Source organism: Gouania willdenowi, chromosome 6 (assembly GCF_900634775.1).
Source record: "Gouania willdenowi chromosome 6, fGouWil2.1, whole genome shotgun sequence".
Taxonomy (NCBI): domain Eukaryota; kingdom Metazoa; phylum Chordata; class Actinopteri; order Blenniiformes; family Gobiesocidae; genus Gouania; species Gouania willdenowi.
Genome location: NC_041049.1, coordinates 39224761 through 39239450, shown reverse-complemented (window position 1 = coordinate 39239450; position 14690 = coordinate 39224761). Strand labels below are relative to the sequence as shown.

At 38.2% G+C, this 14690-nt stretch overlaps 1 protein-coding gene across 5 annotated transcripts in view; it reads left to right on the top strand.

The window, feature by feature from the left end:
* The window catches only part of mctp2a (multiple C2 domains, transmembrane 2a), a 75406-nt gene that overhangs the window by 23203 nt on the left and 37513 nt on the right, over positions 1–14690 (top strand). For 4 of the 5 annotated variants that reach the window (XR_003674324.1, XM_028450745.1, XM_028450742.1 and 1 more), the window contains exons 9-17: positions 320–496; positions 2638–2768; positions 2835–3021; positions 3824–3917; positions 3986–4088; positions 4146–4248; positions 4325–4426; positions 4509–4583; positions 5616–5735. Coding sequence is in view for 4 of the 5 variants with exons in the window: in XM_028450745.1 (XP_028306546.1) it covers positions 320–496; positions 2638–2768; positions 2835–3021; positions 3824–3917; positions 3986–4088; positions 4146–4248; positions 4325–4426; positions 4509–4583; positions 5616–5735 (1092 nt within the window). In the remaining variant the exon portion in view is untranslated. The remainder of the gene's footprint in view (positions 1–319; positions 497–2637; positions 2769–2834; positions 3022–3823; positions 3918–3985; positions 4089–4145; positions 4249–4324; positions 4427–4508; positions 4584–5615; positions 5736–14690) is intronic. The other variant, XM_028450744.1, reaches the window with a different exon arrangement.

Below are 14690 nucleotides of genomic sequence, written 5' to 3'. Positions count from 1 at the left end.
TTTTGTACATTGCACTTAGATGACTTTGTTGTGATTTGCGCTATATAAATAAAGTTTAATTTAATTGAATGGAAATTCAGGTTTTTGTCCTTGTAGATTCGAAATGCATTTAATTTATAATCAAGTCCCCCCAATTTACGTACCTCACAGAACCTAGGCTCTAAGGAGTGGGACGTCTCAGGCGGAGATATCAGGCTGGTTGTCCTCCTTCAGAGACGTAGAGTGTCTGTGCTAATATCACACAGAGATGAGCCGTGTTACTTATTTACCCTTCGAACACGTAAAATAAAATGTCTGTTGTTTTTATTTCACTCTGAAGCAGAACCAGGCCGCTCTACCTCAGCGCCAAGTAGAACCCCAGAGAAACCAGCTGAAGAACCAGATGTGGACTGGCGTGCTGGGCATTAACCTGGTGGAGGGGAAGGACCTGCCAACTAACGTCCAGGGGGACGTTTATGTCCGCTTCCGTCTTGGTGAACAGAAGTATAAGAGCAAGGTTGGACCCAAACGTCCTCACTCGCCCCCCTCTTCCTGCTTCACTTACACTTCCTGCTTCACTTTTCACTTCCACATCCTGCTTCACTTACACTTCTTGCTTTAGGACTATCTAATGCTTCACTTCTTCTTCCTGCTTTACTTCCTCTTCCAGTTTCACGTCCATCTTCCTGTTTCACTTTCGTCTCCCTGCTTCACTTCCTCTTCCTGCTTCACATCCATCTTCTTGCTTCACTTTGATCTTCTTGCTTTACTTCCATCATCCTGCTTCAGTTCCATCTTCCTATTTCACTTTCCTAAACCTGCTTCACTTCCATCTTCCTCCCACAGTTTGTCTGTCAGTGGTTGACCTCCACCCTGGCTCACTGGGAAGTAGCAGAAGCAGCTCATTAGACCTCCTCACTGTTTATTACATACACATGTACGCATACACACGTGTACGCATACAATGCACACGTACACACACAATGCACGTGTAAAAAGGTCAAAATTGTGATTGTTCTTTATCTTCAAAACTTATACAAATACTATAAAATATGCAATCACATATTCTAAAACAGTAAGAATAAAGTTCTTTGACTTTTGAAATAATTTTTCATGTTCAATGACTACCTCTCCTTCCTTAATAATGGGGCTTTCCCCTGCTTCGTCACGACTAGTAAAACTGTGAGACTTACAAGTAAATATTTTAGTAATTTACACAATTATAAATGTTTTCATACTTACTTTCACCTGGGGGCCGAATAGCATGCTCTAAACGGCCGGCTTTGGCCCCGGGGCCTTGAGTTTGACACATGGGGTAGACAGAGTGAGTGCCAAGTGCCAAACTTGTTTTAGTTCAGTCGTTTTCTCACCTAAAATCTGCGGCCCACTTGAGATTAATTTCAACATTATTGTGCCCTAGTTTGCACCTCCACATATAAATTATATCTAAAGTATGTAAGAAACTAACTGACATTATCAAAGCAATAAGTGACATATATTAGTCCCTGCAAGATCTTAACTTTAAATTTCCCTCATTTTTTGACCAATATTTATTTAACTTGGAGATATTTAATGTAATAATTTGATTAGCTCTTTCAACAACTTTAGATTATAAACGACTGCCATAATGTGACATACGCAAAGGAAAACAGTGAGCCCTGCAATTACTGTGGAGTTTTATTGATTATTTTTTATTTTTGTAGAGGCTGAGATGTTTACAACTAAATGAGTTGCTATGTTTTCTGTTGTCTCTTTTTTATTGTCTTTGTGCGGGCTGAATTGGTTTCTCTAAAGCAGTGGTTCTCAACCTCTTCATCCCGCAACCTCCAATTCAAAGTTTCAGAGACCAGGGACCCACTGTACCTGAAGGTGGTTGAACACAGAAATGAACATTGTAGAACAGTCATGTGGAGACAGGGTCATCTATAAGGGGGAATAAAGGGGAGAGATTTTTGGGGCCCATCCATAAAGTCAGCATAATGATGGTCCATTTTTCTATGAATCTGTGATAATATCCAAATGGTGGAAAAGGTGGTGAAATGGGATTTTAAAAACCACAGACATTGGTAAAAGTTGCAAAAACGGACAGGAGTTGGAAAAAACGATTTAAAGTGTCAATATTGGCTTTAAAGTGGCTGAAAAAAGTAAGAACAATTAGATTAAATTGGCAAATAATGTGCATGACAATTGGTAATTGTGGTTACATTGGCAAAAATAAGCATAAAATATGGTGAAAAGGCTTAAAAGTGACAACAATGGGTCCACATATGTGATCTTAGGCGGGAAAAGTAGTGGAAATGATTGATAAGTGCCAATAATGTCTTGAAAGTGGAAAACATGTGCAGAAAAGGCAAATGACATGGGAGTAACGTAGCAAAAATTAGCATTAAAAAGAGTAAAATTATGGCAAGAAAAAGTGATAAAATTAGGTGTGAATATGGCAAGTTTGGTGCAGTTGCAAGAAAAGCAGAAATGGGCTGAAATTGTTCAAAAAGTATTCTTAATTTCTTGAAGGCATCTGGCGACTTGCTCTTTGTGTCTCGCAACTCCAAGGTTGAGAACCCCTGCTGTGAAGGTCCTTGAGTTTGATACACGTGACTTAATGCATTAAACCTGACTGTGTGTGTGTGTTTGTGTGTGTGTCTTTCCTGCCCTCAGAACCTTTGCATCCAGGCCAATCCTCAGTGGAGAGAACAGTTTGACTTCAATCAGTTTGAGGAGAACCAGGAGCCTCTGCAGGTGGAGCTGTTCCTGAAGAGAGGACGGAAGAACGAGGAGTCCTGGGGATTGTGAGTGTGATCATCTGCTACACACACACAGATGGAGTGGATGTGATGGTTGTGGTCGTCCCTCAGGTTGGAGGTGGACCTGTCCAGGCTCTCTCTGAATGAGAGGCAGCTGTACGCTCATGTGTTGGACCCGGGTAAAGGGAGGCTGGTGTTTCTGGTCACGCTGAGGCCCTGCTGGGGGGTTTCTGTCTCCACCATTGAAACGGCAATGTTGACCAAACCTGAGGAGAGAGAAATAGTGATGGATAAGTTTGTACGTTTGCTTATCTCCTTTAATTATGCACAGCAGCACGTTATTATGCTAAATATTGTGTTAGGATCAGGGTTGGGATAAATTATATTGTGTAATTGATCATTCATTACAATTATGACTTTATCATATTTGTAATTGTAATTTGAAAAAATGAGACAATGTGTGAAATATGATTGTATTTGAATTGTAATTGTGTTCAGATAATTGACTTTTTAATTGTAAATGTCATGGAAATTATATAAAAAAATGTCTATTATAATTGTCCTAAACACAAACCTGTGTAACCATGTTACAGTTTTATATTTTACTCATATGTAGGTAATAATTATTCAAATGTGTTTCAGAACAACTTTTCCCACTGTCTGTCAGGATCATTTTACCATTTAAAAATATTTACATCTAGGAGTAAACTGACTGATAAAAGGCTCAGACGCAGTTCTGTCTTACTCATATGTAGTAATCATTATTAAAATGTGTTTTATATAAACTTTTCTTACAATCTGTCAATTCTTTTGAGGATCATTTTACCATCTAAAACAATTATTTCTAAGGGCTCAGATGCCCACACCAAAAATAATATGCAGCTTTACTTTTAATTGAACTTTAGTAATTGAGAGCATAATTGTAATTGACTTTCAGTAGGAAAATAATTATTGTGATTTTAATTGTAATTGGAAAAAATGCAGGTCACTGTAATCATATTTGAATTGTAAGTGAACATGGATAATTGAAGATGTAATTACAAATGTCACTGACTTCAACCCTGGTTATGATTCATTTTTTTGATCTATCTTCTCTACAGAGTTTGAAAAACTCTTATAAGTGTATGAGAGAGGTCGGAGTGTTGCAGGCTTTGGTTTTAAAGGCAAACGATCTTTCAGCAACAGATATCAACGGTAATCTAGAACACTTTGGTATTTTCTCTTCAGTGTTTTGGCCATTAACTACTCTTTGTTGCCCACAGGGAAGAGCAACCCCCTATGTGTTGTGGAGCTGGGAAACTGTAAACTTCAAACACACACAATCTGCAAGACTCTGAATCCAGAGTGGAATAAAGCCTTTACGTTGTAAGTACACGGTGAAACACATCAGGGTTTGTTTAATATTAACATTTAAACTTCCAGTCCCATTAAGGACATTCATGACGTGGTGGAGTTGACTGTGTGGAATGAAAATGGTGACAAAGCTCCAGACTTTTTAGGAAAAGTGGCAATCCCGTTACTGACTGTAAGTATTCACACGTGCACATCAATCCTGTTTGGAAACATGGCACGAAAATGGATTTATTTAATCTTCTCTAAAGGTTCAGAACGGCCAGCACATCTGCCTCTTCCTAAAGAAAGAAAATCTAGAGAGAACGTCTAAAGGAACCATCACACTGGTGCTGGAGGTTATTTACAACAACGTAAGAGCTCAGGGTTGTTAGGACATGAACTCTGACTAAAACCATTCATTTGTCATTTATCTGTTCTTCTTTCTTTGTCCAGGTCAGAGCTGGAATCAAAACCTTTCAACCGAAGGAGACAAAGTTGGCTGAGGAAAGTGCTAAGTTTAACAAAAAGGTGACTGTGCGCTTGTTACCAGGAAATAATAATATTGAGAACATTTCCTGAAGAAAATGCAAGTAAGTATGCATCGCTGAAACAAAGCCCTATTTGGCTGCTGGAAAGAAAAAGAACCTGACATTGTCCACCAATTAGGAGCCAGCATGTAACTAACTGTAATCAAGTAACTGTAACCAAGTAACTGTAACTAAGTAACTGTAACTAAGTGACTGTTACCAAGTAACTAAGTATGTAACTAACTAAATAACTGTAAATAAGTAACCAAGTAACTGTAACTATGTAACTATAACTATTTAACTAATTATCTGTAAATAAATAACCAAGTAACTAAGTTACTGTGACCGTAACTATGTAACTGTAACTATTTAATAAAACTATGTCACTGTAACTATGTAACTATAACTATTTAACTAATAATCTGTAAATAAATAACCAAGTAACTAAGTTACTGTGACCGTAACTATGTAACTGTAATTATTTAATAAAACTATGTCACTGTAACTATGTAACTGTAACTAACTGTAACTATGTAGCTAACTAAATAACCCTAAATAAGTAACCAAGTAACGTAACTAAGTAATTGATGGTGACAAACATCAAAGGTGAGCATTTAGCTCTGCTGGCTTCTGATTGGCTGGTGACCAACATCAAAGGACATTTCAGCCATTACTGTGTGATGAAGTGGATGGAAAATGAATAGGAAAATAAAAAGCAAAAAAGTGTAATAACTCAAAAAGTTGAAGCGTTTAAAAAAAACATACATAGTATAATGTGCAGAAAGTGTCCATGTGTTGATACTTTACTCGTTCAAATTGTTTGAAAACTGTGGGATGAGCTAGCGTAAGATAATGATAAAAAGCAGGGAAAACCTTATTGGAGCCAAATCTCAAATAGTGATTATGTCATTTTCAGTTTTCTGTTATTTGTGACGTTGTATAGTTGATTTAATCTCATTCCAAAGTACAAAATGTCCATGAATAAACAATGCTAACTGACTATCAACTGCTAACTGGCTTTTTCTCCCCTCAGGTTCTTTCCCGAAACATTTATCGTGTTAGAAAAATCAGCACGGCCGTTCTCTACACGTTACAGTACATTCACAGCTGCTTTCAGTGGGAGAGCAGGCAGAGGAGTCTAATAGCCTTTCTGGTAAGTCATCACCTCGTGTTACAGTAATGAAGTCTCTGTAAGCCTCGGGACAAACTACTTTTACCTCTTTCACTTCATGTAAAGCACAACCTTTGGTGTAAAGTGTTCTCTCTTTGCTTGTTCTTTTCCCATGAACAACAGGAGTATAAGTATTACAACTCCATTCTCAAAACCCTAACGATTTTAATCTATTCAAATTGTGACTTTAATCTAAAAATATTTCAAATTTAATCTCAAAATATTATGACTTTAATAAAATAATAGCTTTATTCTCATAAAATTACAACTTTGTTCTTGAAATATAATGACTTAAATCTCAAAATATTCCGAGTTTAATCAAATAAAAACACTGCTTTCAGTGGGAGAACAGGCAGAGGAGTCTAATTGCCTTTTTGGTAAATCGTCGCCTCCTGTTTCTGTAAGCCTTGGGACAAACTAGTTTTGTGTTGTTTTACCACTTCATGTGAAGCAAAACCTCTGGTGTAACGTGTTTTCTTTTTCCTCATCCTTTTCCCATGAACAACAGTGTGGTTTCCATCCCCTGCCTGTGCAGTGGCTGGGATTCATCCCTTAAATCAAAGGCTTTCCTTTAGTTCTGATGACATTAGAAGGGGGCGGGGCTACATATGAGCCCGTCACCCAGGGGAAGGTGTGAGGGATCAGTCTCAGACTTTTTGTGTGCACTGTAGTCAAAGTTTGCCTTTAATGTTTAAATGTTTCTCTTTAGCCCTTTTTTTAACAAGCCCATGTGACTCTTTAAAAAGTCCCACACTACAGGACGTGGTGTCATGATTAAACGAGAACGGTCGCCATAAAAGCCACGGTGTCAGGGTGAGAACACGGTCACAGACAGGGTGTGTGTGTGTGAAAAAGTATTTTTTCTGTCTGGCCCCATCTCAGGATGACATGCAATTCATACCTGGTGTGTTCTATCAGCCCGTATCAGTGCTAATCCCTGCTGTATCACTGCCTCAGAGCAGCAGACACACACACACACACACACACACACACACACGCACATGCACACGCACACACACACACAAACACACACACAGGAAGATGGAGAACAATGCTGCCAATTGTGAGAGGATGGAGTGGGAGGCAGTGTGCTGCTATCTGAGAAAGTAAGAAAGTTTGAGCCTAGAAAGAGAAGCTTGGATGTGATGTGAAGGATAGGCAGGGTTGACGGTGACGGGTCAGCAGGGCCACGGCGCCTATAATTAGATCCTCTGCAGGTGATGGAGTGTGATGCTGCTCTCTAATCTTTCATCTGGACTTCTACTCCACCTGCTGTTTCCCACTGAAGTACACACACACACACACACACACACACACGCACACACACACACACACACGCACACACACACACACACACACACACACGCACACACACGTTAGCAATGAATGAGGAAAAAAAGGCTGCATTTCACCATGTTTAAAATGACAATGAAACTGTGATGTATGAGGATTTCACTGCATGATAATTCATAAAATGTTCATCATCGGGCAAGGTTTGCATAAATATTACGATGGGAATAAAAATACAAATACTTTTAACTATAATAGAACTAAAATAGTGCACAAAATGAATGTGAATATTACAGAATTGCAGAAATCATTTAGTAAGTTACATTATAAAATGATTTTTTTTAAAAAAGTGAACGGACATAAACTAAGTTACTACATATATTTTTAAGCATTTAAAGCTTTTTTTTTTTTTACTAAAAGAAATGCAGTTGGACAGAATATTTAGGTGTCACGTCATTGTCCCATAAATTAAATGTATTTTAATTAGGATATTTGTACACTATTTGTCCTTCTTACCTGCATTAACGTCAGTCGTCTTTCATTGACCAAATTGTATTTGGGTCAATTAAGTACTGTATATGGATTTCACCAAATTATATTACATTAAATGTTCATCATTGGGCAAGGTTTGCCCGAATATTATGATGGAAAAAAAAAAAAATAGAAATACTTGGAACTATAGTATACCTAAAATAAATGTGAATAGATTTAGTCATGTTAAATATTTTTTTCCAGACAGTCACACCACATGATATTTGGACACCTTAACAGAAGCAATTTAGTAACATATATTTAAAAAAAATATATACATATGTAAAAAGCAGAGTGGGAATATTTCCACTTTATTCTCATAAAATTAAGACTTTGTTCTCATAAAATTCTGACTCTGTTCTCAAATTATTACAACTTTGATCTCATAATATTACGACTTTAATGTCTAAATATTACAACTTTAATCTAATAAAATTATGACTTTAACGTCTAAATATTGCAACTTTAATCTAATAAAATTACGACTTTAATGTCTGAATATTACAACTTTATTCTAATAAAATTATGACTTTAACGTCTAGATATTGCAACTTTAATCTAATAAAATTACGACTTTAATGTCTGAATATTACAACTTTATTCTAATAAAATTTTGATTCTATTCTGGAAATATTAAGACTTTAATCTCATAGTGCTCAGATTTCTTTTCTTCACTACAGAACTCGTGCTGTCTCTTAGAGAAGAAACAGACTAAAGTGTCACATATTTATCAGCTGTCTGTTAATAAATCTACATGTGTGGCATTTTCATCTGCAAATTTGACCCTGAATTGTCTTTCTGGTCAAATTTTATTTGAATTAAAAATATTGAGATTTATATCATATGTCGACATTTGAGTTTTGGTCCATATTGCCCAGCCCACATTGTGATACCTCTCGTTATATTAACACGCTATATCATCTCTCCTGTAGTAGTGATTGATTAGTGATGTGTAGCTTGTTTCTCGATGCGTTTCATTTGTTTTCTTCCTTAAAATCAAAGTGTTTATCTCCCTAGTGTGTAGGGACAGGTTAATATGTGTGTTTGGTTCCGTCTGTAATGGGATGTGCTTCAGATGGCTGTGTATGGTGAAGGTGATGGATTGGAGTTGGCTGAGGAGAGAAACGTTTCGATGTTGGTCATTACGCACTCAGCAGCACACCAAGGGTTCAGGAAGTGAAAAGTTATTTTCTCGCAATGATTTATTATTTCCTCAACAAGTGACGAGTGCAGGTGAAACATAAAAAATTTGTGCAAGGATTTCAAAGAAAGAAAAATCCAGCTCTGACTGACAGACTGTTCATCTTGTAGCCCCGCCTACTCCACCTTACATGAGTCATGGTTTCCCATAGAGTTAGCATTATGCACTCCCACTCCTGTCTTTATATTATAGACTGTAAAATGAATGAACGGGACAAGCTCCCAGGTGGGGTGAAGCTTTATTTTTAGAGCTACCCCTGCTGACTGGCTGCAGTTTTCCTATACTGCGTAGCTGTCTTTGTACGTCGTGGAGGAAAGCCAAGACTTTCTTCATTTTTAAATAGAGTACGTTTAGATATTTGGTTTTGATATTGTGGTTTTGTTCCAACCTCTGTGATTCAACTTCAATCAATTTAACTTTATTTATATAGCGCGAATTACAACAAAGTCATCTCAAAGCGCTATCAAAATATAAGAGCCACATGAACAAGCGTTTAGCGACAGTGGGAAGAAACAACTCCTTTTTAACAGGAAGAAATATCCAGCAGAACCAGGTTCAGAGGTGGTAGCCATTTGCTTCGACTGGTTGGGGTTACCCGACAGAAGGAGGAACAGAGCAGGATAGAGAGATAGACCATCAGAGTGTCCCAGACAAGTTGAGCCGTGAACCACAGATCAGGAACTTCAGCTTCAAGACACCTGAAACAGAAAAGAAAGAGAAGGGTGAGGAGAAGACACTGACTGCAGAAAAACATGATACGGGAATACCGTGGAATGAGAATGAATATGGGGTAAACATCAGTGTAAATGGTGCTTAAGCAGTCTGAGCAGTGATTTGAGTATACAACAAGGTTCAGAAGTGGGGGGTTGGCTACAACCTGGCATAACTTTGTCTGACTGGACTTTACCCATTGCAACCCATTACAACTACGTGTAGATGGTGGATTGTGTTTGAATATTGTGTTGGTGTTCTACTGTATAATCTTAGTTTTTAGTTTCTATTTTTAGGTTTAGGGCTTTGTTCCTAGTGGTTACGATAACGCTATTATACGGTATACGCTTTAGCAAATAAGTAGGTTTTGAGTGTAGCCTTAAAGGTGGAGAGAATAGCAGCCTCCCGTACTAAGACTGGGAGCTGGTTCCAAAGGCGAGGAGCCTGGTAGCTGAATCTCTGCCTCTTATTCTACTTCTAGACACTTTAAGAACTTCCAGAAGACCAGAAAAACTGAGAACGTAGTGATCTGCCTGGACGTTACGGCACTAACAAATCTTTAAGATATACAGAAGCTTGATCATGTAGAGCTTTGTATGCTAACAGGAGGATTTTAAACTCTGTTTTAGATTTTACAGGAAGCCAATGAAGAGAAGCCAATACTGCTACTGTTAGTACCTGGTAGTATTCTCGCTGCAGCATTCTGAATTAATTGGAGACTTTTTAGTGAGTTACTAGGACATCCTGTGTGTAGAGAGTTGCAATTGTCTAGTCTAGATGTAACAAATGCATGGATTAGTTTTTCAGCATCACTCTGGGCCAAGATATTCCAGAGTTAAAGGATAAATCAGGATCAAAGTTAATGCCTACATTTTTTTACTGTGGTGCTGCGTGACAGATTAATGCCTTTCAGAGACACTGTTTGCTCTGATAATTTATCTCTAAGGTGTTTTGGAACAAATTAAATCACTTCGGTTTAATCCTGGTTAAGAAGGAAAAAGTTACAGCTCATCCAAGATGTGATGTCTTTAAGACAAGCCTGGTGTTTTAATAACTGATGAGTTTCATCTGATTTCATTGACAAATAGAGCTGTGTATCATCCACATAGCAATGGAAATGTATATTATGTTCTCTAATAATGTTACCGAGTGGAAGCATGTATACTGTAAAGGGTATTGGTCCTGAAAATGAACCTTGGGGAACTCCATGATTAACTCTGATGTGCGCTGAGGACAGATTATTAACATGAACAAAGTGGGTTCTGTCTGATAAATAGGATTTAAACCAACATAGCACCGTTTCTTTAATCCCAAAAACACTTTCCAGTCTCTGCAGCAGTAAATGATGATCCACTTCATCAAAGGCTGCACTGAGATCTAAGAGTACCAGAACTGAGACCAACTCTTTGTCTGAGGCTAAGAGGAGATCATTGGTTACTTTTACTAAGGCAGTATCTGTGCTGTGATGGGCTTTAAAGCCAGACTGAAAGCTCTTGTATAAATTTTCTTATGTAGATGGTCACATAGTTGACCTACAGTGATTCTTTTCAAGACTTTTGGAAATAAAAGGGAGATTGGATATTGGCACTAAGTCACTTGGATCAAGGGTATGTTTTTTTTAAGGAGAGGTTTGATTACTGCGGTTTTAAAGGCCTGTGGCACATAACCTGTTACTAGAGATGTGTTAATCCAGTTCACCATATTAGTACTAATTAGTGGAAGAACATCTTTAACTAGTGGAGTTGGGATTGGTTCCAAAAGACAGGTTGTTGGTTTAGAAGCACTAACTATTGAAGTCATTTCAGATAGACCAATTGGAGTGAAACTATGTAAATAAAAGCTACATGTTGGGGTTATTTCAGGAGTTGCTTTGTTTAAGAAATTATTGAGCATTCCTGCAGGGGGGGACATTAGCTTTGTTTTTAATTATTAGAATTTTATCAGTAAAAAAGTTGATGAAGTCACCAATGCTCAGGTTAACAGGACAGAGGGTTCAACAGAGCTGTGGCTTTTGGTGAGCCTATTTTATCTGTCGTAAGACATTGGTAGCTATTCTCTGTTGAGATATCATGTGGATCAGAGATGAGCAGTGATGGAACTAAATCTTAAATCTCGCTACAGCTTTTTCAGACAGTGATCTACTATAGTGTACTCTTCTCTGATTGTTTAAGCAAACTAATATTCGGAATTCAAAGGATAACAAAACTGATCTGAAAAAAAGGATTTTGAGGATTTATTGTCAGATGGTCAATATCCAATCCATATATTAGAACAAGGTCCAGGGCATGATTAAATAATGAGTTGGTTTGGTTACATTTTGTGTAAAGCCGGTTGAATCTAATAGTGAGGTGAATAATTTATTTAGGCTGTTGTTTTCATCATCAACATGAATGTTAAAATCACTATGATAGCTTTATCAGTGCTCAGCACCAGATCAGTGAGAAAGTCAGAGAATTCAGAGAGAAACTCTGAATATGGATCAGGAGGATGGTAAACTAAAACCAGTAAGATGGGTTTTTCTATTTCATTTTTGGGATTACAAATTTCAAGAGAAAGGTTTTCGAATGAATTGTGGTTAAATTTGGTTTTTGGGGTGACTGAAAAGCTTGAGTGAAAAAACTCCTTTCATTGTTTTGTGTTCTGTTTGTAGTTTTAATTTTGATTAGATTTGTATGGTTAACTCCTTTACTGTGAGTTTTAGTTTGAACTGCATGTTGCTCTATACTGCTCATCACAGTGTTTATAGGGTATAAGTGCTCTGTGCTTTGAGTAAGGGGCTTATCTATGGAGGTGTCTGTCGCTGCTTGTTTATTCTCAGTTTGTCATGCACGTGTAGAGCTGTGAATCACAGTCTGTAAATTTTATTTTAACATTTGTGCTGTATTTAATTAGGATGGACACCATCTTTTTTTAATAGATCAGCACGTGTCCAAAAAAGGTTGAAGTTATCAAACATGAAATTATGGAGTTTGCAGCAGGATTGTAAGAAGTTGTGCTGCTGTAGGAGACGGCTAAATCGTTCTATACCTCTATTTAATGTAGGAAGAGGACCAGAGATTAATACTGATTTCTCACATGTCTTTAGAACGTTTAAGAGAAGGTTAAACTCGTTCATGGTCCGCATCGATTCACCTTGACTGGTATCGTTCGTCCCTACATGTAACACTGTTTTGGTAACAGTTGCTGGCAACGTGGGTAGCATTTGATTAAGTTTGTTTAAAATAGTGTGAACCGTAGCACCTGGAATACAGTGTGTGATAGCATAAATAATCTAATGTTCCTAGTTATTGAATCACCAATATTGAGTGTAATTGAAGGATAGCGATTGCTCTTAATGTGTGTAGGCTTGTTAAACTGACCGGGAGCGTCTGGCGGCGGGCAAATCACAACTGGCTGCAGTGGAGCCTCCGTCCTTGGGGTTGACTGGCGTTGGAGCAGCTGTGCGGGAATGTCTGATGGGGATCGCTGAAGGTTGCGGGGAATTCTCCGTTAACGGCGTTGAAGTGGCTGTGTGTTTAATGGCGAAGGGATCGCTGATGTCTGCGGGGGAATCCTCCGTCATCAGCTGACATTGAAGTGGTTCAGCAGCAGGCGGATTAGAATGGTGTTTGTCAATGGCGTGGAGCTAGAGTGTGTCAGGATTGTTGCTTTGAGGCGTTTTCCTGGCGGTTGTTTCAGTTAGCTTAATTGGGCTGGGTTTGTCTCCATTTTTGTATGAGAGGGCTTCAAAGTGATTATAAAGAGTAAGCGGAGGGGGGTTGCCATTTTCCTTGTTTTCCCCTCTTCCACGGACGACAACCTTGGCCCACAATGGTAGACGTGGTGTGGAACAGGACAGTCTTGAACCCAGATTCTCAGCGCTATTGACTGTTGTACGACCGTGTCCATATACTTGGTGAGTAGTTCATCTTTCTTTTTAAGCTCGTTAAAAAGGTGACAAATCTCTACCTGTAGTTTGGTAATTTTTTTGTTGGCGTTTAGTAGTAAAACATCTTTCTCTGACAGCAACTGAGGAGCAGCGTCTCCACCATCTCTATATGCGGCGATCTTCTGAACAAGCTGTTGGTAGAATTTCCAGCAGGAAAAATACTTATGGTCTTGGCGTTGCTGGGCTCCATAAGTCATCAGGGCAGTACGCTAAATGGGCGGGGAGGGTTTCCAGGGCTCCTCCTGCCGGACCCTACTGCGCAGACCCTGGTTCCATATGACGTCAAATTTGCAAGATGGAAGCTCTTCTATGCGCCATATTTTGGCTTCAAGAACGTAGAGTCGGAACAGCTCCAGTGCGCGCAAACTGCTTTAATATCTTTTAGCATGGTGCACATTTTTGGGCATCGTCAGGTTTCATAGTGAGGCATCAGGTATCAAGAAAACCTGTCATTGGTCAGACCAAATGGTGTCAGATAAAATGGCATCAGGCTTCGTAATAAAAGTCATTAGACTCGATGGCCTCAGACCATAAAACATGACATGGCATTTTATTTTGAAGGAACAGGAAATACACTAGACATCATCAATATATGCTGTTTTGTATACCAGAGAAAAGTTGAAAGCTGTTATTTTCTATATTTGAAGGTTAGGATATCAACGTTTCATTTAACTATGTATTTATTAATCGAACAATACATTGATACATCTTACCTTTTTAAAAATAAAACCAAAGAACAGCTTTTCAACTTACTTTTTCATCTTTGAATTATTCTTAAAATACACCAGATTTTAAACTCCCAGATCCTATCCAACTCAAAACAACCCAAATGGTTTATGAAGCAGGCAAAGGTTCACTTCAAAAAGAGTTACAGAAAAGATTTTTAGAGAAAGAATGGCATTATAATTTAAGAGGAAAACTGCATTTCAAGATGGAATATGCCAGAACAACAGTGAGAAGCTCAGGGAACAACAGTAGGAAACTCTGCAGTAGCTTTAATATACATTACGATACATTATTTATGATTGGAGCAGACCAGTCCGAGCCTTTTACTCCACACACATTCTGTAATGCATTACCGCTGCTGTGGTTTTTACTGGGACTCACTGTGGGATGCCAGCATAGTGCTTTACCAGTAATACCTCACCATTATATCAGAGCCCTGACCCTCACCCTCGTGTACATTCATTAGTTTATTATGAAGGGCTGGTTGGTATGTAATCTGTGTAGTATTCAGATGGTATGTAATCTGTGTAGTATTCAGATGGTGTGTAAT